Source organism: Podarcis cretensis (genome assembly GCF_951804945.1).
Source record: "Podarcis cretensis genome assembly, chromosome: 16".
In the NCBI taxonomy this organism is placed as follows: Eukaryota; Metazoa; Chordata; class Lepidosauria; order Squamata; family Lacertidae; genus Podarcis; species Podarcis cretensis.
In genome coordinates this window covers 24471684-24493973 of record NC_137186.1, presented here as the reverse complement: position 1 = coordinate 24493973, position 22290 = coordinate 24471684, and the positions used below count along the sequence as shown (strand labels likewise).

General features: G+C 46.4%; 2 protein-coding genes across 2 annotated transcripts; one reads left to right on the top strand and one right to left on the bottom strand.

Annotated features, from left to right (window-relative positions):
- Positions 1-671: 671 nt before the first annotated feature.
- Positions 672-15399, bottom strand: ZMAT5 (zinc finger matrin-type 5). Its single transcript, XM_079957291.1, has 6 exons — positions 15252-15399; positions 11510-11660; positions 10488-10550; positions 8282-8362; positions 3393-3504; positions 672-1231 (listed from the first exon to the last, which is right to left on the bottom strand). Exons 2-6 carry the CDS (start codon positions 11634-11636, stop codon positions 1102-1104), a joined length of 513 nt encoding a protein of 170 aa, XP_079813417.1. The 5' UTR covers positions 11637-11660; positions 15252-15399; the 3' UTR covers positions 672-1101.
- A 155-nt stretch (positions 15400-15554) lies between these two features.
- UQCR10 (ubiquinol-cytochrome c reductase, complex III subunit X) lies at positions 15555-17698 on the top strand. The gene is made up of 2 exons (XM_079957337.1): positions 15555-15753; positions 17450-17698. The coding sequence occupies exons 1-2, from the start codon at positions 15613-15615 to the stop codon at positions 17498-17500; spliced, it is 192 nt and encodes a 63-aa protein (XP_079813463.1). The 5' UTR covers positions 15555-15612; the 3' UTR covers positions 17501-17698.
- Positions 17699-22290: the final 4592 nt, after the last annotated feature.

Sequence of the window (22290 nt, the reverse complement as noted above, 5' to 3'; positions counted from 1 at the left end):
ATATGCAAGGGCCAAATCTTAAACACAACGCTGGGCATGTGCAATGTCACAGGAGTTAAAACTCTTGGCGTTCCCCCAGCACACATTTATACTAGGCAGCAAAGAGAAGGAAGTCAAACAACGCAAGTTTGGACACTCAAATGGTACTGCCGATTTAATATTCTCTCCCACACACGTGTCCCAAAATCTTGGTTCTGTAGAAATATAAACATTTATATTTACAAGTACACAGGAAGTACAAATTTCAGCTTTATTTAAACAACAACAATAGATATTCCCACCCTCTGCAGGTAAAGCAAAGAATCCAAGTTGGAGGGACTGCAAAATCCAGGGAGCTATGGGGTTCTTGCTAGGGCGGTTGATGGCATCTGTGGGTTAGGATGGTTTCCCCTTCCCCTCCCCATTTTCTTCTGCTTTCATCATCCAGAACGCTTCCTCCTTCTGAATTTTCTCTCCCAGGGTTGGTGGGTCTTAGCCCCACACCCACCACGCTTTGGAGCCACACTGTGGGAAGATGAGCACTTTGGATCTGGTTAATCCAAAGTGCACCCCTCCATAACGTCCCCCCTTTTGCTGTTAACCCCCACAGTACTGACAGTGGAGCCACAAAGGGGAGAATGGGTCTGCCCCTCATAACAGAGAGCCTTGAGATGGGACCTTGAGAGGGGGGCCTCTTACAGAGCGAAACCCTCAGTGCCCAATCAGCTGACTTCTTCCACTAGCAATTTTCACATGTTCTTTTTTCTCACCAAACCATTACCTTAAATAAGGTCCACTTCGTTTTGATTCCACTTTGCATTTTCCGTATTATATATGCATGAACTTGAGCACCAGGACACCTGTCAATAATCGGAACAGCTGAAAGGATATACATGTACATCCTGTATCAGGGATGGGAAGGATGTGGCGCCGCCCCAAGATTCCAGCTCCAATCAGCACCAACCAACACAGCCACCCTCTGATGAGGATGGGAGCTGCAGTTCAACATCTGGAGGCCCGCAGGTTCCCTGTTCCTGTTGTATTTCCTCCGCAACACTGGGAGCAAAGGCATAAGGGACACCGCCTGGTGTTCTGAAGGGCGTCCTGGTTGCGTCATCAGAGTCATCCCCATTGGAGATTGGGTGGCACCTGCCATCCACCAGGAGGCGGAGCCTGCAGGGAAGGTGGAAGATCCTGGACCGAAGGCCAGCCAGGTGGATACTGGAAAACTGACTCTTCCTCGGAGAGGGGACTGAGATAAGAAAAGCACAGCATTGGAAATCAGATACTTTTTTATATTTATATAAAAAAAAAAACCTACAAGACTCCATATTTCTACAGAGCTTTTGCAGGGCTCAGGGTGCACCACCAACATCTCAGTAACCTTTGCAACAACAACCCTGTGAGGTAGGGTCAGTGTCAACATCTCAATATTGCAAACAGGGAGGGTCAGATTAGAGAGCAGTTCTCAACCTGTGGGTCCCGAGATCTTGTTGGACTACAACTCCCATCATCCCTGAGCTCTAGCCTTCCTAGCTAGGGGTGATGCGAGTTGTAGTTCAACAACATCTGGGGACCCACAGGTTGAGAAAGGCTGGTGTAGAAGGTCATGGCATGGGCTGGAGTCACTGAATTAGGGAAACCCCAAGGTTTGAGATTTGAAGAATGCACTTCATGGCCCAAAGGACAACTTCCTTCTGTTAAAGTCAGACTGTTTTCTGTCTCCTTAGTTGGGATAGGTGGGACTTTTGCAGTTCCAGGTGCTGCTGAACTGCAACTCCCACCATCCCTGACCACCAGCCAGCCCGCTGGGGCTCATGGGAGTTGGAAGTCCAACAACATCTGGAGGTCTCAAAGGTCCCAGTCCCCAGTCCACCTGCAGTGGCTCTCCAGGGTTTCAGACAGGGGGCTTTGCTACACCTACATGGAGATGCCAGACACTGAACCACACTGACGAAGTAGCTTTCCACTTCCCCTCCTAATCCAATTGAGAACGTAAGAGCCTGGCTGCTGGATCAGGCCAATGGCCTGTCAGGTGGCAGAGGAAACAACCCCCACGGCAGGTTGCCAGGATAATAATAATAATAATTTATAATTTATACTCTGCCCATCTGGCTGGGTTTCCCAGCCACTCTGGGCGGCTTCCAACAGAATATTAAAAACAATACAGCGTCAGACATTAAAGACTTCCCTAAACAGGACCGCCTTCAGTTGTCTTTTAAAATATTGCCTTGACATCTGCTGGGAGGGCGTTCCACAGGGCAGGTGCCATTACCGAGAAGGCCCTCTGCCTGGTTCCCTGTAACCTCACTTCTCGTAGGGAGGGAACCGCCAGAAGGCCCTTATCCAGGAATGGATAAGACAAGGAAAAGTCCTTACCATCTGCTTTTTATTCAATATTCACAGAGAGAGGCTTGGGAATGCAGCCTCTTGGAAGAATGGCGTTGTCCTGAGTGACTCTCCGCCCCCTTTTTCTCCCACTTCCTCATTCGTCATCTCTTCTACAGGTGGCGCTGAGGGCCCTTTGCTTCTGAGCCCTTTGCTCTCCTACTTTCAAGGCTTGCCGGGTTCTGAGAGAGGGGGGTGGGTCTGGAATGCTTTCTAAAGACACTGAGTCCTTCAGCTGTGGCCCCCCCTGGTTCTTCCTCCTCCTCCTCCTCCTCTCCCATTCTTTCCCACCTTTCCCCCTCATCCGCCTCTGAGCTGTGACCTCCCTCAAACCCCTGTTGTAATTCTGAACTGTCTTCTTCTTCTCTGGAAGGGTCAGGCTGGGGAAGTGGTCTCCGCCATTCCACTTCTGCCCGGTGCCTGACATGGCCAATCTAATCCAGCATACTGCTGTCAGCTTCCAGCCCTAGGCAAATCTGCGAACAGGACCTGACCGCAATAGCACTCTCCCCTCCCAAAAAGTGAAGTAAAAAAAGAATGGGAGTGCCTAAATGAATACCTCAAAAGTCAAGGTTCGAGGACAGAAATCTGGCTGAGTCTGGAATAACCTTGTGAAGTGAAAGGATATGAAAGAGGGATTTATATCTAGATGTTAGGATGGAGATGATAAAGAAAACAGGAAGACGCAATGAGAGATAAAGGAGGTGCTGTGGGATTGGTGGAAGTCAATGTCTTGTTGTTGTTGTTTTAGTTTCTATAATATTAACTTGTAAGATATGGATTTGGTTTTTGTTGTTGTTCTTGCTTTCTTTAGTTTTTGAATGTTGATTTTTGTGCATTGTGTATTGTTATTTTTCAATATCTTTCGTGTTGTTGTTGTTGTGTGGAAAATACTAATAAAATTTATTTAAAATTAAAAAAGAGCACTCTCCCCTCCCACATTGCTGCTTCCAACTGTGGAGGCAGAGCTTTGCCATCACCTAAATCTCGCGCCCCGACCCCCCCAGCTGCAGAGAGTGCATTACCTGTCAGTCTGAGCTGTGCCAAGCCGCTTGGCTCTCTTCTCCAGCCACTCATCAATGGTGCCAGGCGTGACGACTGCCTTGTCCAGCCGCTGCTCTTTCGCCCTCCTCTCTTCTGTTTTTTTGGAAAGACAGACAAGGGCAATCTCATTTAGCCCAACAGCCTTTCGCCCCATTGAACACACTCCTGGTTATTTCCCTTTGTATTCCTGCAGCTGACAGTTCTGGCCCGGGCGCCGTGGTTCCCTTTACGGAACCACCTTCCCAGCTGCCGTTCCGTCTCCGATTTGGCCAGTTCTGGACGGATGGTTCTGCCTTCCCATCTTATCCAGTCCTCCACCTACGCAGCTCCAAATCGTGGAACAGCTTTTTTTCAAAAGAACAACAGCAACGACGTCCTTTGCCTTGGCAGAATTTGTACAGGCTGGGAGGATCACTGAGTGCGGTCCACACGGCAGTTAAAAAGAAACCGGGGAGAGGGCCAATGAGACTCACAGGTTGTGCATAGAGCAGCAAGAGAAGGGCCAGCTGCAGTTCCTGCTTCAGAAGACAGGTCCATGTTGCTCTCCAAAAACAGACAGAAGAGCCACAAGAACATCAAAAGAGCTCTGAAGGATCAAGCCAATAGTCCAGCATTCCTGTTCTCACTGTGGCTAACCAGAAGCCTTTTCTGGTAAGCCCACAAGCCAGACCCGAATACAAGAGCCTTCTCTCCTCCTGTGGCTTCCCACAACTAGAATTTAACGTTGTTAGCCGCTCTGAGCACAGCGTTGGCTGGGGAGGGCGGGAGATAAATAAAATTTTATTATTTATTTATTATTATTAGAATTCAGAAGCATTACTGTCTCCGACTGCGGAGGCAAAGCGAAGCCTTTGTGGTGCTGAACAGCTGTTGATCAGCCTTCTCCTCCACCAATTTATCCAGTCCTGTTTTAAAGCCGCCCTGGTTGGTGGCCCCCTGCAGCAGCGAGTTCCATAGTTTAATGGAGCAATGGCATGACTGCAAGGCACAAGAAGGAGGAGAAGGAGATTTGGAAACAGGTTTGATGCCTGAAGTATTGGCGCAACCTCGGCTTGGTGAGTTCATCACTGTGTGAGGAAGCACTTTTGTCTGTCCCAAATTTTCCAACGTTTGGAGTCGTATTTCCTAGTATTAGGAAAAAGGAGGACTAGATCTTGTGGGATCAAATTCTGCGGTTTATGTGTTGGGAGCAGTAGAGTTGCTGGAAACCCCAGGAGGGACTCAAGTCTTTGCTTACAGGCTTCCCAGAAGTGGCACTTTGTTGGCCACTGTGAGAAAAGGATGCTGGATTAGACTGACTATTGGTCTGATCCAGTAAATAATAATAATTATATTATTTGTACCCCACCCATCTGACCGGGTTGCCCCAGCCATTTTGCCCAGCTTCCATCTGATATAAAAAAATAACAACACATTGCACATTAAAAAGATTCCCTATACAGTACAGGGCTGCCTTCAGCTGTGTCCTGAAGATAATATAGTTACTCATTTCCTTGACATCTGATTGGAGGGCATTCTACAGGTCGGGTGCCACTACCAAGAAGGCCCTATGCCTGGTTCCCTGTAACCTCACTTCTCCCAGGGAGGGAACCGCCAGAAGGCCCTCGGAGCTGGACCTCAGTGTCCGGGCTGAACGATGGGGGTGGAGACGCTCCTTCAGATATACAGGGCCAAGGCCGCTTAGGGCTTTAAAGGTCAGCACCTCAGCGCCTAGGGCTTGCCGATCAAAAGGTCGGCGGTTCGAATCCCTGCGGCGGGGTGCGCTCCCACTGCTCGGTCCCTGCTCCTGCCAACCTAGCAGTTCGAAAGCACCCTTAAGTGCAAGTAGATAAATAGGTACCGCTTTATAGCGGGAAGGTAAACGGCGTTTCCGTGTGCGGCTCTGGCTCGCCAGAGGAGCGATGTCACGCTGGCCACGTGACCCGGAAGTGTCTCCGGACAGCGCTGGCCCCTGGCCTCTTAAGTGAGATGGGCGCACAACCCCAGAGTCTGTCAAGACTGGCCCGTACGGGCAGGGGTACCTTTACCTTTACCTTTACCAACACTTTGAATAGTGCTTGGAAATGTACGGGGAGCCAGTCAGATCCTTTAGGACCAGTATGATGTGGTCCCAGCAGCTGCTCCCACTCACCAGCCTAGCTGCCGCAAACACCATGATGGCTATTGCTCTGCCTCAATGGTCAGAAGCAGCAATGCTTCTAAACATCAGTTGCTGTAACTCACGGGAGAGAAAAGTGAACTTGTGCTCAGGGCCTGCTTTCTAGCTTCCCACAGGCATCTGGTTGGCCACTGTGAGAACAGGATGCTGGCCTGATCCAGCAGCCATCCTCTTCTTACACGCAGGCTGAATTTCTACACCCTTGGTTCAGGAATCTGTGCAGGCTTGGAGCTGTGGTTTTCCTGCCGCCCGGTTACGACTGGAGCAGAACTCGCATTCTCACCCTCCGTCCCTGAGCAGGGACACAGGACTCACACTGATGCCCGTTGCAAAACAAGCCAGGCATGGAAATTTTGCCTTGGTGACCCAAAGCAAGCCCCTTCCCCAGGATAGTCTCTCCTTTCAAAGGCGGCCTGTGCTGTTGCTTTTCTACGGCTTTGGTGCATTAATGCATATTCGGGGAGGGGAAACATCCTGGCTCGTTGACATTAACAGTGCAATCACGGGCCCGAAGGCAGAATAAGCCAGAGACAGCTTGAGTGATTGCAGGAGGCAGTCAGGAGGAAACGTTCCATTCATCAGCAACAAGAACACAGATTCCTGGGGGCACCTGAATAACAAAAAACTCAATGGGAAAGCGGGGAGAGAGGGACTTGGACAACACTGCTCCCCATACTAATAATCAGATCACCCTGCCCGGTCCCCAGAGGAAACCATTCCAGAACAGAATCCAAAAAAGGCATCTCCTACCACCTACCCCAGAGGACCCCTCCCACCTCCTGCAGCACCCACCCTCCTGCCAACCACCTGCTCCAAACCAAGACGGTGCCATATGTCACGCTTTTAAGCAAAATGTTAAACATTTTCCGACAGGGTGTGAAATTAACACCGCCACCACTCCAGCAGAGTGAAGGATCGCGCCAGCTCGGCAGTGGCAGCCAATTATTCTTCCAGCCTGCTGAATATTCATGAGTGCAGCCGGGGAAAGGGGAAAAAGAGGGGGGGGGAGCCAGAAACGGGTAACATGGAAGAGTCTTCCCGCCCCCCCCCCCCCGCCATCCATCCCACAGCCTCTCTGGTTTAGGTGCAAGAGAGGAGCCAAAAACAGGCATTTTCTACCGTTGTGGAATGCCCTGGCCCATCCATCATCCACTCATTGTGTCATATGCCTTGCAAAGACATCTTTTTGCCCAGGCTTTCCCTGACCCAGAAAACTGGCCCTGTTACTACTGAATTTCCGATTTGTTTGTAATAATGCTGCTTTGTTTTTTTTTGGAAAATGTTGCAGCTCCATTTTCAACAAAACAGTGGTAACTCAGGTTAAGAACTTAATTCGTTCCGGAGGTCCGTTCTTAACCTGAAACTGTTCTTAACCTGAAGCACCACTTTAGCTAATGGGGCCTCCCGCTGCCACTGTGCCGCCGGAGCATGATTTCTGTTCTCATCCTGAAGCAAAGTTCTTAACCCGAGGTACTATTTCTGGGTTAGCGGAGTCTGTAACCTGAAGCGTCTGTAACCTGAAGTGTATGTAACCCAAGGTACCACTGTACTGTTTTTAAGTTGCCTCCATGCATACCGCTTAGAGATGTCAAACTATCGAGTGGTATGGAAATGCTTTTAAAATAAATGAATCACAAATCTCCTATGTTGTGCTTGGCCTGGCCCTACACTTGGCCTGAAAGGGTATAAAATATCTTGCTTACCCCCAGCCTGTCCAAGTGAAATTCATATTGCTTCCCCTCAAAGCGGGGCTTGGACAAGGCACCCACCACCCCTGACTTTAGCCCCTTTTCCATACTTACATAGGAAGCTGCCTTATACTCAGTCCACCTAGCTCAGTATTGTGTACACTGACCAGCTCTCCAGGATTTCAGCCAGGTACCTCTCTCATGTCTACCTGGAGATGCTGGTGGGGATTGAATGTGGGGCCTCCTGCTGGCTAGACACCCTACCATTGAGCTACAGCCCTTCCCCAAAGACAATGGGATAATTGTTAAATTGTCAATAACTTCCATAAAACAGAAACGCTGCAGCCTTTGCTCCCCACCCCCATGCAAGAGCCCCCCACCCCCCAAAAAGCATTGTGTGTTCAGTTTATCTTGCTCCCAGGGAGATAGCAAAGAAAGCTTAACCCCAACCGAGTGCCCCTTTCTGCACAGTGGGGACACGAAAAATGAATTGCGGCAGGCTTGCCAAATGCCAGAAGTCTAGGCAGCAGGGTCGTCTTTGCAGGGGAGAGTCTTTAATTAAAAAGGTTTCGATTTGCGGAATCAAGCGGAGGAGTTGTGCTCCCCTGCCTTTCTCTTTCTCTCTCCAGCTGATTCAATTATTTGCTTTTGCCCAGCCCATTTACCCTACATTGATAATCAATTGCTGTATAATTGGTGAACAAACACAACAGGAGCTGGGAACAGCTGCTCGGATCTCTCTGGCCTTCCCTGGCCTCCACTTTGTAGTGTTGGCTGTGGAGTGGGGGGCTGCGTTTGGGGAAAGATGTCCATCACAATGACTGCAGTCAAGGCTCTGGCGAGAAGCCAGCCTCAGTGCCATAGCAGGCGTAATGCAACACAGGAGATGCTAGCTTGCTCTTGACTTAAAGGCAGCCTAACAGTGATTTGCACAGGGTCTACAGAAGGGATTAGCACTTTTCCTTATGTTTATCCCACACCCTGTTAAGGCTACGGGTGCCTGCGTTCTCCAGACCCCATTTACCTTGCACATGAGCATTCAGCTGCTCCAGATCTTCCTCCGTCATGTGGGAGAACCTGCAGTTGGGGCCGAAATCACACCGTCCTGCCGAGAGATCCAAAGCAAGCACAATTTTAAAGAACGAAACCACAGCTTCAGGGGAACAAAGGAGCTCACCACCACAGCAGGACCAAGAGATATTACAGCATTCAAGAATTGTCAAAACTTGCATCACACACACACACACCCTTTCCATTACTGGCAGTATGGCCCTTCCTGTGTACAAAACTCCATTTGCGGGATTTTTATATAACCATTTGAGCAAACAAATTCAATTATTTATTACAGTCCGCATCTATTGCCACCTGCCGCAAATTAAAAATTAGGGAGAAATAAATGCACTGAGACAGCTACTAGCTTCAGCGGTTTCAAAAGGGTGGGAAGACAAATTCATGGAGGCTTAAAGGTAAAGGTAAAGGGACCCCTGACCATTAGGCCCAGTTGTGGCAGACTCTGGGGTTGCGGCGCTCATCTCGCTTTACTGGCTGAGGGAGCCAGCGTACAGCTCGGACATGTGGCCAGCATGACTAAGCCGCTTCTGGCGAACCAGAGCAGAGCACGGAAACGCCGTTTACCTTCCCGCCGGAGTGGTACCTATTTATCTACTTGCACTTTGACGTGCTTTTGAACTGCAAGGGTGGCAGTAGCAGGGACCGAGCAACGGAAACTCACCCCGTTGCGGGGATTCGAACCACCAACCTTCTGATCGGCAAGTCCTAGGCTCTGTGGTTTAACCCACAGCGCCACCCATGTCCCGTTGGAGGCTTACTGATAGACAAATAGAACCTCCAAGCTCAGAGGCAGTATATCTTTAAACGCTAGTTGCTAGGAGACGACAGCAGAGGGACAGGGCTGCTGCCCTCTTGCAGGCTTCTGAGAAATATCTGTTTGGCCGCTGCAGGGAATCTAGACCAGGTAACCAAACAATTTAACCCCTGTGTTGCAAACAGTAGTTAGTAATATCCAAGGCAACACAATGACCAAATACAATGATACGATATCAATATACACTCTTTTTATAATATGAAATACTTCATCTGGGACGACTTAATTCTGAATTGGATCTCAATTGTTTCATTTGATTCTTTATTTTTTGGCTGTAACTGCACTGTACCTTTAAACTCAATCTCCCTGTTATGAGCACCACCTGGGATCAGCTTTTTATATTTTTGATAACATACGGTCAGTAGCAGTGACTACGTAACTTTATGACCACTGCTCCATAGCAATTCTTGTTATACTTTTCCATTCACCATATATATGGGGTATGTACCTTTGGTTTTATTTCACATTATGTTGACATTATAGTTTATGTGTATAGTTCATAATATTTTGAGTTTATTGTAGTTACCATGCATATGCAGGTCATTGTTTTAAAATTCTTTTATAGTTTTTGAAGCATTTCTGTATCCTTCTGCTGTGCTGAAGAATTTCACGAAACAGTGAGTATATCCGGAATCAATGTTCACAACGTCTGTTTGCGAACTACTTCGGCAGTGTAGGACACCATAAACAAAGCTTTACAGCCTGTTTTCACCAGATAAGAATCTGATACAGTGGTACCTCGGGTTAAGTACTTAATTCGTTCCGGAGGTCCGTACTTAACCTGAAACTGTTCTTAACCTGAAGCACCACTTTAGCTAATGGGGCCTCCTGCTGCTGCCGCGCCGCCGGAGCACAATTTCTGTTCTCATCCTGAAACAAAGTTCTTAACCTAAAGCAATATTTCTGGGTTAGCGGAGTCTGTAACCTGAAGCGCATGTAACCTGAAGCATATGTGACCCAAGGTACCACTGTACATTGCTTCTTTCAGAGACTTGAATAGTCTTTGAAGACTTCAAAGTCTTTCAGAGACTTACAAGACTTAGGTTTATTTGGTTTTACGTTTTCAAGAGAATCCATTAAGAGTGCATATTTTGTGACTTTCAGAGATTCGTAAGTTTTCTGTTTGTGATTTCATATATTCCATATTATATAAAGAGTGTATATTGATATTGTATCAATGTATTTGGTCATTGTATTGCCTTGGATATTACTGGGAATCTAGACCAGACAGGCCTTTGGTCAGATTCAGCAGGGCACCCCCCCCCCCCATATTTGAAACTCTTCTCCCTGCCCCTGAGAACAGCTTCTTGGGTGCGGGAGGAACCCAATGAAAAGAAAAGCATACCCGATAGCAGGAATTCCCGACACGGCTTCTTACTCTGCTCCTCCTGCAGGATGGTTGCATTATCTGTAGATGGCAAAGGATCATAGAAGCAAAGAGTTGGAAAGGGTCCCAAGGGTCATCTAGTCCAACCCCCTGAAATGCAGGAATCTCAGCTAAAGCATCCATGACAGGTAGCCATCCAACCTCTGCTTAAAAGTATGGAGAGGAGGATAATAATAATAATAATAATAATAATAATAATAATAATAAATTTTATTTATTCCCCGCCCTCCCCAGCCAAGAGCGGGCTCAGGGCAGCTAACACCAAATATAAAACAGTTGATTGAAATACAACTTAAAAACAAGATTAAAATACAACATTAAAATGCAGCCTCACTTCAGCAGAAACTCAAAAACTTTTTTGGACATGAAAAGGTCAAGTCTTCACCAAGGCTAACTATCCAAACTGGTCCTACGTGGACCAGAAAAAAGCCAGGGAAGTCCCCAAGCAAGAGTTCCATCACAGAAGGAAAAAGGAAAAAAGAAAAGGGGGGGTCAAGTTAATTCCAGGCCAAAAGCCAGGCGGAACAACTCTGTCTTACAGGTCCCGCAGAAAGAAATCAGATCCTGCAGGGCCCTGGTCTCATGAGGCAGAGCGTTCCACCAGGCCAGAGCCAGTGTTGAAAAGGCCCTGGCTCTTGTTGAGGCTAATCTGACCTCCTTAGGGCCCAGGACCACTAGGGTGTTGCTATTTATGGACCTTAAGGGGTAAAATAAGGTGAGGGAGCCTCGCTCCGCACATCCACTAGGGTAAGCAAGAGGCGTCCCACAAGAATCCCACCCAGGCTTACAATCAGGCGTTCCATATGCCTCCGAATACCATTTGCTGGGACTTGTAAGTGGGAAGAGAGTGCTGTTGTTCTCAGGTCCCCTTTGTGGGCTTCCCCTAATAAGCAACTGCTTGGCCGCTGGATGGTGGACCAGATAAGCCACAGGCCTGATCCATCCGAAGGGCTCTTCTTTCTTACCAAGCAGCCTCTTACCTCGAAATAGATCGTACCAGACTTTCTTGGCCCGGAGGTGCTGAACCCCGTTTAGGTGCTTCTTCCTGTTGTGGAGGTTGTCCTGGAAAGAGCGGTTACAGTAGTCGCAGAAATAGCGCTTCCCCATGGAGACGCTTGCTGAAGGAAACCTCTGCGGGGAAGATCAAATACTGTTTTCCCACATGTCAATGAAATGATCAGACTTTGGGAAACAAACCTCATAACAGGAAAGATTAAGAAAAGCGATGGATAATGAAAATAATAAGAAGCAGAATGTATAAGGAAACTAATATAACTAACAGTAGTAGCAAATGAATACAGACAACAAGAATTCTATAAACATAAGGACTTACTTGTTTATCGATACACTATGGACAAATATGGATATGAATAAAAATATATAAAATGGAAGGAAATAATGCGATAAAATTATGAGATATAAAAAACCAGAAGGAGGGAAGTCAGCTCTGAAGAGCATGTATAAATGTAATGCAATATGTGTATGTGGAGTATCTAATTGAAAAACTAATAAAGATTATGGGGGGGGGGGGAGAAAAATGATCAGACTTTGGCTTCTTTTCCTTGATTGCACAGCTTTCCTAAGGTTTACTCCCACAAGATGTAGTGACTTGGGGAACAGCTTTAAAATGAAGATAAGACAAATTCATGGAACAGAAGGCTATCGTTGGCTACTAAGCCACAATGGGTATGCCCTCTTCTTCACTAATGAAGGCAGTAAGCCTTTGAATACCAGTCACTGAGAATCACAAGTGGGAAAAGAGCTGGTGTGCTCAGATCTGCCTATGGGCTTCCCAGAAGAAGCATCTGTTTGGTCAACCTGAGAACAGGATACTGGACTACATGGGTGTTTGGCCAGATCCAGCAGACAGGCTCTCGGTACATTCTTACAGCTTCAGAGACTACAGGTCCCGCTCTTCCACTAGCCTCGTTAACAGGCTAGCAATATTTATTTTTGCAGCCTAATACTATTTGTGGGCTCATTTACCAGGCTGACTTAATAGGGTCTATTGCAGTAATAGCAATCCCATCCGCCTATAAATCTGATCAGCATTATTTCATACCGCTTCAAGAACCATGATGGTTGATAATCAGTATATAAATATTGTAAAAATTATTTTAAAAAAACAACAACATTACAGCTCAGCAGAGGAGACTAGTCTAATTTATGGTTGAGTCAGAATAATTTTGGGCTTCATCGATCAAATCAGCTCATTTGCTGCCCAGAAGGCAACTGAGACTTGCTTCGGATGATGGGATGATGGTTGAAAATAGGCTGGAGCCTAGTAGTGGCACCTAAAAAGCTATTAAAGTCATAGAGGCACATGATTTTTTGAGCCAAAACTATAAATAAATATGGTGCTAGTTCCCCACCCATCCTTGAACTATTACTTTTGAATTTATTTATTTTTAATATTCTTATAGCTACAATGAGAAAACAATTGCTCCTTATGCTCCACCTCAATCACAAAGGTTCTCTGATGGGGTATTTCTGGTGGTTCCTGACTCCCCTGAGGTTCGGTTGGCCTCTACTGTATTTTAATCAACTTGTTTTTATTATTGGTTGTTAGCCACCCTGAGCCCGGTCTTGGCTGGGGAGGGCGGAGTATAAATAAATAAATTATTATTATTATTATTATTATTATTATTATTATTACTGGGGACAGAACCTTTAGCATTGCAGGCCCTGCCCTGTGGAACTCACTGTCAGTAGAAGTTTGACAGGAAACATCACTCCCTTCTTCCAGACATCTTCTGAAAATGGTGTTATTTAGACCAGCCTTTGCAATGTGATTATTTTTTTTAACCAACTGGTATTTATGGACATTTTTGTGATATTTTCTTGATGTTTTCATTCTTTTTGGAACTTGTTTTTTTTTTAACAAGAATGCAATTTATAAAGCTTTAAACAAACAAACAAACAATCAAGGAATTAGGCACCCAAACATTCCTAAGATGAATCATACAAATGTTACTTTAAAATTGCTTCAAAATCTGTTTGTCTCTTCATACATTGCCAGGTTCTTTGATGTTGTCTTTGCTGCAAAAATCTTAATGCGGCTGCCAATCTGAAGTGATCTCTGCTGATAAATGATTGGTGGTAGAACATGTGTTTTGCAAGCCCCCATCGCCCAATTCAATCTCCAGGGTTGTTTTGTTTTGGATTTTTTAAAGATCAGGTAATGGTGAGGAAGGGGGACGCAGGTGGCGCTGTGGGTTAAAGCCTCAGCGCCTAGGGCTTGCCGATCGAAAGGTCGGCAGTTCGAATCCCTGCGGCGGGGTGCGCTCCCGCTGCTCGGTCCCAGTGCCTGCCAACCTAGCAGTTCGAAAGCACCTCCGGGTGCAAGTAGATAAATAGGGACCGCTTACCAGCGGGAAGGTAAACGGCGTTTCCGTGTGCGGCTCTGGCTCGCCAGAGCAGCGATGTCACGCTGGCCACGTGACCCGGAAGTGTCTCCGGACAGCGCTGGCCCCTGGCCTCTTAAGTGAGATGGGCGCACAACCCCAGAGTCTGTCAAGACTGGCCCGTACGGGCAGGGGTACCTTTACCTTTACCTTTAATGGTGAGAAAGGAACCCCAGAAGCTGTCCTACATACCCAGACAAACCTTTGGTCTATCTAGCTCAGTACAGTGGTACCTCAGGTTAAGTAGTTAATTCTTAACCTGAGGGTCCGTTCTTAACCTGAAACTGTTCTTAACCTGAAGCACCACTTTAGCTAATGGGGCCTCCTGCTGCGGCCACGCCTCTGGAGCACGATTTCTGTTCTCATCCTGAAGCAAAGTTCTTAACCCAAGGTACTGTTTCTGGGTTAGCAGAGTCCGTAACCTGAAGCGTATGTCACCTGAGGTACCACTGTATTGCCAATCAGTTAACACTGTATTGACAAGCAGTTAACACTGTATTGACAAGCAGTTAACACTCCTTGTTCTATGTGATGATACCAGTGAAAGTCTCAGAGATATATATATAATTTTATTTTTTTATTTTGACAAAGTAATAAGAATAAATAAGAATAAAAATGTGCACCCCACCCCTGAGACCGTTCCATTGTAACTATCCAGCTTCCCAAAATTTCATCACCTCTTGCGATGGTTTGACCCCTGTCCGTTTTAACAGTACAAATTCTACAAACACCTTCCATATCTCCTCAAAATCATTTCTCCTGCATATTCCCCATCTTACCTTAGCAGTACATGCTAATTTACCATTACAGTGGTACCTCGGGTTAAGTACTTAATTCGTTCCGGAGGTTTGTTCTTAACCTGAAACTGTTGTTAACCTGAAGCACCACTTTAGCTAATGGGGCCTCCTGCTGCCGCCGCGCTGCTGGAGCACGATTTCTGTTCTCATCCTGAAGCAAAGTTCTTAACCTGAAGCACTATTTCTGGGTTAACGGAGTCTGTAACCTGAAGCGTATGTAACCCGAGGTACCACTGTAATAGCTACTTCCCACACCTCTTTATACCAAAGTCTCAGGTTCAATCCCCAGCACCTCCCGCCAGGGCTGGGAGCGTCTCCTGCCTGAACCTCTACAGAGCTGCTGCCAGTCCGTGTAGACAATACTGAGCTAGGTGGACCGATGGTCTGACTCAGTATAAGGCAACAAAAGATGGACAAGTGGGTCTTACCTGGTAGAAGGCAGCTGACCATGCCACTGTAAATAAGAGCCGAGGCCATGGGCGGCAAGGAAGTAAAGCAAAACAGCCCAACAGACTACTCACCTCCCTTTACACAGACATCACAGGCCTCGCCCCTCACACCTGGTAGAGGAACCCAGCAGGCAACATCTCTAACTATAGTACTCTATCCAACTAGCAGCTGTAGTTTGGGGCAGCACACAAGACTACGACTCCCAAAGGCATGAGGCCCAAGGATCACGTGACACCAACCGTGGTGCATCCCGGGAAATGAAGTTTATCTACCCGGCAGACTACAGGTTAGGGGTCTGGAGTGGGACTCCAAAGCCCATCATCCCGCGCGGGAAAAGGCTTCGTTACCCATAAAGCTTTAGCAGCCGGAGGGGCCGCCCTTGCTAGAGGAGGGCGAGAGCTGCGCGTGCGCGGTACCTGAAGGCTGCCGAAGATGACGCTCGCCAAGCAGGTTTACCGAGTGCTTTTACGCCGCAGCGCTACCTTCGCTCTCACGGTCATAGTGGGCGCCTTGCTCTTCGAGCGAGCCTTCGACCAGGGCGCGGACTCCATCTTCGAGCAGGTTAACAAGGAGGTAAATCGGCCTGTAGGGTCGCGCAGGCCCGAGCCGGGGACTTGCGTAGAACGCGGGCCCGGGCTGGGCGAAGGTCAAACGGGGCCTTGATATACGAGAGGCCCCGGCTTCGGGCCTCTCGCGCTTCTTCGAAACAGCTGAACGCCTGCTTGGGCTTTCTCTGTGTGTCTTGCATGGGGCCACCAGGAAGGTACGAGGGACAGTCTCCCAAACAAGCGAAGGCCAGAGGGCCTGAAAGGATGTGCAGCTTGCAATGACTACGGTCTGTTAAGATCCTTGTTTTATCTTGAGTGGTGACCAATCTTAACTACCAGGATTGTGAGCATAGCGGGGTAATGAAAGAATTTAATCAGTCACTAACGCACTTTAATTTATAGCAGAACTAACAACAGTTGAGACTACAGTTCCTAGAAGTCTTGGGGAGACGCCATGGCAGGTAAACTATAAACAAATAAGCTGTGCCAAGTCAAGTCCCAAGTGTCTACTTAATGCTGAATTACATGCATGAACTTTTATTGTGCTAGCCAAAGGCCATGGCATTGTTATTCTATGGTTCTTGCCACCCGTTATGATCTGTTAGTTCACCTGTGAAATTTGTAGTTCAGGTTGTATAGCATCTACTTGAGAAGAACATGTGTTTCACCTTATACATGGAAGAGAACAATGGCCTGTGCTTCTGGGAAAGAGCCATAGGAAGTGGCTGCTTTTGCAAATAAATCAAGGTCTCTTGCTCCCTCAAAAGATTCAGCAATTTCTCTCCTGCTGCCCAGAATGCTTGGAACTGCTTTCCAGAACACCTGTGGGATGCAATCTCATTCCTTCAAAATCCCTCAATCAAGCTCATGTTTTCTGTGAAGCATTTGCCACAACCTTCTAGTTTTCATGTCCTACTGTAACTATAACCTTAAGAATGTGTAGCTGAAATAATGGCATATTTTTCCTGTTTTATCGTTCTCCACATCTTCCCTGTGACAGATATTCAGATTGTAATCTCCCTGGGGCAGGCACCTATCATCTGCTCATCATCATTTTATTTATTTTATAGGCACTTTGGTGATCTATAAAGATAATAGAAATCAAGCTTTCTTATTATGAGGGGTTTTTTGCTGTTGACATATATCTGGATGTTTTATTCTCAATGTGGTTGTACTTTGAGGGGAGAATTGGGGAGGCCACAGCACTGATTTTGAGGCAAAGAGAATGTTAAAGGCAAAGAAAGAGAACAGTTGACAAGTAAAGAGTGCAGTTGTATGAGAAAATGAGGATGCATAATATAGACTTTAACGCTGTAGTCCTAATTACACCTTTAGGGAGTAAAAAGGTAAAGGACCCCTGGACGGTTAAGTCCAGTCAAAGGCGACTATGGAGTGCAGCGCTCATCTCGCTTTTGAGGATGGAGTAAGTTCAGTTCAACAGGACTTCTGAATGAACATATTTACTGGAATGATGACACTCCTATCATGTTCAGGTTATCAAAGCAGATGTACATCTTGTTACCTCTGTTGTCACCTTTATTTGAAATCACCTTGGGAGTACTATTGAGTGGTATTGCTGTTCTTTGCAAAATACCACCCATTAATCCTGGTGGCAGTAAGCAGTGGACTGTGCCAGGTTGTAGTATTCCGTTCAGCTGCAAACAAGCATTCCTGAGGTTGTTGCTTAAGATTACTGTATTCTTGTGTCTCTTATGATGCAGAAACTCTGGAAGCACATCAAGCACAAGTACGAAGAGCCACGTGACGAGTGAAGCAGAGATGCTGGATTCCTGATGGATCTTCTGTGATCTTCACTACAAGCTCCTCTTCTTGACCACCAGCTGCTGAGGCAGAAAATGTTTGTCCATATGTGGCAGTTTGAGCCAGAGTGCATCCTCCCAAGAACAAGCTACCTGGGCTTATGAACTTATTGTGCTGAAATGTAGCTTAATAAAATACATTCTAAGACATTGTATACTTAGGGCCTTCTGTTTTAATTTCCTCTGAGCTGATTCCTTAGAAATGTGGGACTTTAGCTCTCTATTTTTGGATAAAGAAAAAAAAATCAATGAAAAGCATGCCATTCTGTGCTTGCTCTCACCTAAAAATCTGCAGGCATTTATAGGCTTAAGGCTAGTTTAAGTGTCTGCTTTCTAAATACTCGTTTATTTGGAAAGCCTCAAATAGAGTGATGCAAAATCTTCAAGCAGATCTGCACTGAATGGGGCTGCTTTCTGTTCAAGGTGCCAACCTTGCCCTCCATCAGGTTGGTTAACATGTGATCCTCTAGAAGTTGTTGGAATACAGCTCACATCATCCCAGACCACTGATTGACCATGCTGGCTGGGAATGAAGACAGTTAAGAGTTAAACCTATGGAGGGGCACAGGTTAGACCCACTCCTGCTCTATAAGGCGAAGAGGCTCAAGCAGAGCATTCCACTACCGTCCTCCACCACAGGTTTACTCTGGAAGATGGCCATTGATGCAGAACCTGTGCCCCCCCCCCCCATTGCTAGACTACAACTCCCATCATCCCTAACCACTGGCTATGCTAGGTGGACCTGGTGGAAGTTTAGCAGCAGCTGGAGAGCCACAGGTTCCCCACATCAGATGTAGACTACTGAGCAAGATGCACCAATGGCCTGACCCTGCTATAAGCCAGATTCCTTTGTTCGTAACTCTTTTAACTCTGTTTGCTACAGTGCTGGACAAATGAAAAAAAAAATCTTCCCTTCCTAACTTTTAATAGCTGCTGACACTTCACAGACAAGGTAAAACCATTATGCAGGAACTGACCAAAGCAGCAAAAGCTCACTCTATGCTACCTTTCTTTTGGCTGATTTCCATGCTGCAGTATTGACTGAAAATGCCATCCTATCAGATTTCAAGTGCTTGTTCTTGGGGTCCGCCAGCTGCTGAGCTGGTTCACTTCACTGATTCAAATCTTGGCACTAGACTTAACGTGGAATTACATTAGGTAAGGTTCGTTGCTAAAGAACATCCAACTGACAGGCTGAAGTTTTGGTTCCTTACGAGAAAATTTCAGTGCACAACTTTTGACACATCAATGCTTTTCAGAGCTGTGTCAAAGTGTGTTCTAGCCCATCACCTGCTGGGCAGGCCCCAGGGGTTCTCATGGACCAGCTGAGGCCAGTACATTTATTGTATGCCCAGCATCAAAATAACATTGATGCCAGATATTTGAACAGCTGTGTGCTGGGGGAATAGGAGAGCCCCACAGCCTGGGCATAAGCACAAGACACACATATTTAATGGACAGGAATCTCTCAACCTTGCTGAAGTTTGAACTGGCTGCAATTATCAAAGAAAACATTTGACAGAATGGGTGGAAGAGACAGGTGACTAAATCAGCCTATTAGTGAAAAAATGTAAATGTAAGTGGAGTTCAAAAGTGGGACGGGGGGTGGAATTGGGAAGTACATATTCTAACATCTATTTCCCCTTTCTCTCTTGGAGGGATAGGGAGGATCCCATGAACAGTAATACTAAAAGGAAAGGGAGTTCATGATGACTGGGAGTTTGTTAAGAGGGAGATAGTAAAAGCACAACTTCAGGCAATACCAATGAGACGGAAACATGGAAGGTGCCTAAAGAAGCCAGGGTGGCTATCTAAAGAACTTTTAACTGAGTTAAGATTAAAAAAGGATGTGTACAAAAAATGGAAAAGGGGGAAACCACCAAAGAGGAATTCAAACAAATAGCCAGCACGTGTAGACACAAAGTCAGAAAAGCTAAAGCACAGAATGAACTCAGGCTTGCTAGAGAGGTTAAAAGCAACAAAAAAGGCTTTTATTGGTATGTTCGTAGCAAAAGGAAGAACAAAGAAACAGTGGGGTCACTCAGAGGAGAAGATGGTGAAATGCAAACAGGGGACACAGAAAGGGCTGAACTCCTCAATGCCTTCTTTGCCTCAGTCTTCTCCGATAAAGAAAACAATGCCCGACCTGAAGAATTTGGAGCAAATGATTCAGCAGAGGAAACACAGCCCAGAATAACTAAGGAGATAGTACAAGAATACTTGGCGAGTTTAGATGTATTCAAGTCTCCAGGGCCAGATGAACTGCATCCAAGAGTATTAAAAGAACTGGCAGATGTGATCTCAGAACCACTGGCAGTCATCTTTGAGAATTCCTGGAGAACAGGCGAAGTCCCGGCAGACTGGAGGGCAAATGTTGTCCCTATTTTCAAAAAGGGGAAAAGAGAGGACCCAAATAATTACTGCCCGGTCAGTCTGACATCAATACCAGGGAAGATTCTGGAGCAGATCATTAAGCAAACAGTCTGTGAGCACCTAGAAAGGAATGCTGTGATCACCAATAGTCAGCATGGATTTCTGAAAAATAAGTCATGTCAGACTAACCTGATCTCGTTTTTTGACAGAATTACAAGCCTGGTAGATGAAGGGAACGCAGTGGATGTAGCCTACCTTGATTTCAGCAAGGCATTTGACAAGGTGCCCCATGATATTCTTGTAAAGAAGCTGGTAAAATGCGGTCTTGACTATGCTACCACTCAGTGGATTTGTAACTGGCTGACTGACCAAACCCAAAGGGTGCTCATCAATGGTTCCTCTTCATCCTGGAGAAGAGTGACTAGTGGGGTGCCACAGGGTTCTGTCTTGGGCCCGGTCTTATTCAACATCTTTATCAACGACTTGGATGATGGACTCAAGGGCATCCTGATCAAATTTGCAGATGACACCCCAGAGGACAGGATCACACTTCAAAACGACCTTGACAGATTAGAGAACTGGGCCAAAACAAACAAGATGAATTTTAACAGGGAGAAATGTAAAGTATTGCACTTGGGCAAAAAAAATGAGAGGCACAAATACAAGATGGGTGACACCTGGCTTGAGAGCAGTACATGTGAAAAGGATCTAGGAGTCTTGGTTGACCACAAACTTGACATGAGCCAACAGTGTGATGCGGCAGCTAAAAAAGCCAATACAATTCTGGGCTGCATCAATAGGAGTATAGCGTCTAGATCAAGGGAAGTAATAGTGCCACTGTATTCTGCTCTGGTCAGACATCACCTGGAGTACTGTGTCCAGTTCTGGGCACCACAGTTCAAGGACACTGACAAACTGGAATGTGTCCAGAGGAGGGCAACCAAAATGGTCAAAGGCCAGGGAACAATGCCTTATGAGGAACGGCTAAGGGAGCTGGGCATGTTTAGCCTGGAGAAGAGGTGGTTACGGGGTGATATGATAGCCATGTTCAAATATATAAAAGGATGTCACATAGAGGAGGGAGAAAGGTTGTTTTCTGCTGCTCCAGAGAAGCGGACACGGAGCAATGGATCCAAACTACAAGAAAGAAGATTCCACCTAAACATTAGGAAGAACTTCCTGACAGTAAGAGCTGTTCGACAGTGGAATTTGCTGCCAAGGAGTGTGGTGGAGTCTCCTTCTTTGGAGGTCTTTAAGCAGAGGCTTGACAATCATATGTCAGGAGTGCTCTGATGGTGTTTCCTGCTTGGCAGGGGGTTGGACTCGATGGCCCTTGTGGTCTCTTCCAACTCTATGATTCTATGAACTAAGAACACGTGCCTTACTTTGTCCCCAATTCTTTTCCCAGCCCTTAGCATTTTGGGGAGTCTTCAGGAAGTGGTAAGTAAGGCCTCTGTTGCTAAAGATCTTCATCCCCATTTAGGCTCATGAGATGCCTACACACAGATTTCACACTTGCCTACTGCAGTAGAGTACAACGTACAGTCAAACTTTGGTTTTCAAACGTCTTGGCTGCCAAACGTTTCTAAAGCCGAACGCCGAAAACCCAGAAGTGAATGCTTCTGTTTTCGAATGCGCCTCAGAAGTCAAATGACTTCCAAGGCGTTTCTCAGTTTTCCCCATTGAACTCTCTGACAGCCCTCTGATCCTCTGTTTTTGAGCATTTTGGAAGGAGGTTGCAAATATAACATCATTATGCAATAATAATAGCCCAGAACATGGTCTGAGGATACATGAGGTCACCATCTTGCTTGCTGGAGCTAGGTTGGTCTGGGCAGTGAGGAAAAAACTGACACAATGCAGGATTGAAAGAATGAAGTACTTTACATAATCCTGATGCGTAATTGAGGAATTCGCTAAGAATAAAAGTTGGAGATGATAGCCAACAATCTATAGATTTCTTGAAAAGGGCATTGGGCCCCCTATTCAGGTGGACATAGGAAGTTGCCTTGTATGGAGTTAAATCGCTGGCCCGTTTAGCTTAGTATTGTCTACACTGGCAGCAGGTCTCCAGGGTTTCAGGCAGGTGCCTTTTCCCAGCCGTACCTGGGCATATTGAGGATTGAACCCGAGACCTTCTGCATGCAAAGCAGCTTCTATACCACTGAGCTACAACCCCTCCCCCTCTGCACAACAGAGGCCAGAGGCAGAACACAAGTAGCCCCTCACTTTCACACCCTGCTTGTGGGCTTGCAAAAAAGAGCTGGTGGGAACTTGACTAGTTGGGAACTTGATCTCATGCATCAAGGCTGATATATTATTATTCGTGCTGACAAATGTTCACAAGGAACTGCCTGCACAGCAAGGTC

Bases quoted from the DNA above. Each gene is read 5' to 3' on its own strand.
- ZMAT5 (XM_079957291.1), bottom strand. From the start codon at position 11,636: ATGGGGAAGCGCTATTTCTGCGACTACTGTAACCGCTCTTTCCAGGAC. The intron at 10,551-11,509 runs GTAAGAGGCTGC...TGCCATCTACAG, and splicing joins CTGGTACGATCTATTTCGAG to ATAATGCAACCATCCTGCAG. The intron at 1,232-3,392 runs GTAATGCACTCT...TTCTTATCTCAG, and splicing joins GGCACAGCTCAGACTGACAG to TCCCCTCTCCGAGGAAGAGT.
- UQCR10 (XM_079957337.1), top strand. From the start codon at position 15,613: ATGACGCTCGCCAAGCAGGTTTACCGAGTGCTTTTACGCCGCAGCGCT. The intron at 15,754-17,449 runs GTAAATCGGCCT...CTTATGATGCAG, and splicing joins TCGAGCAGGTTAACAAGGAG to AAACTCTGGAAGCACATCAA.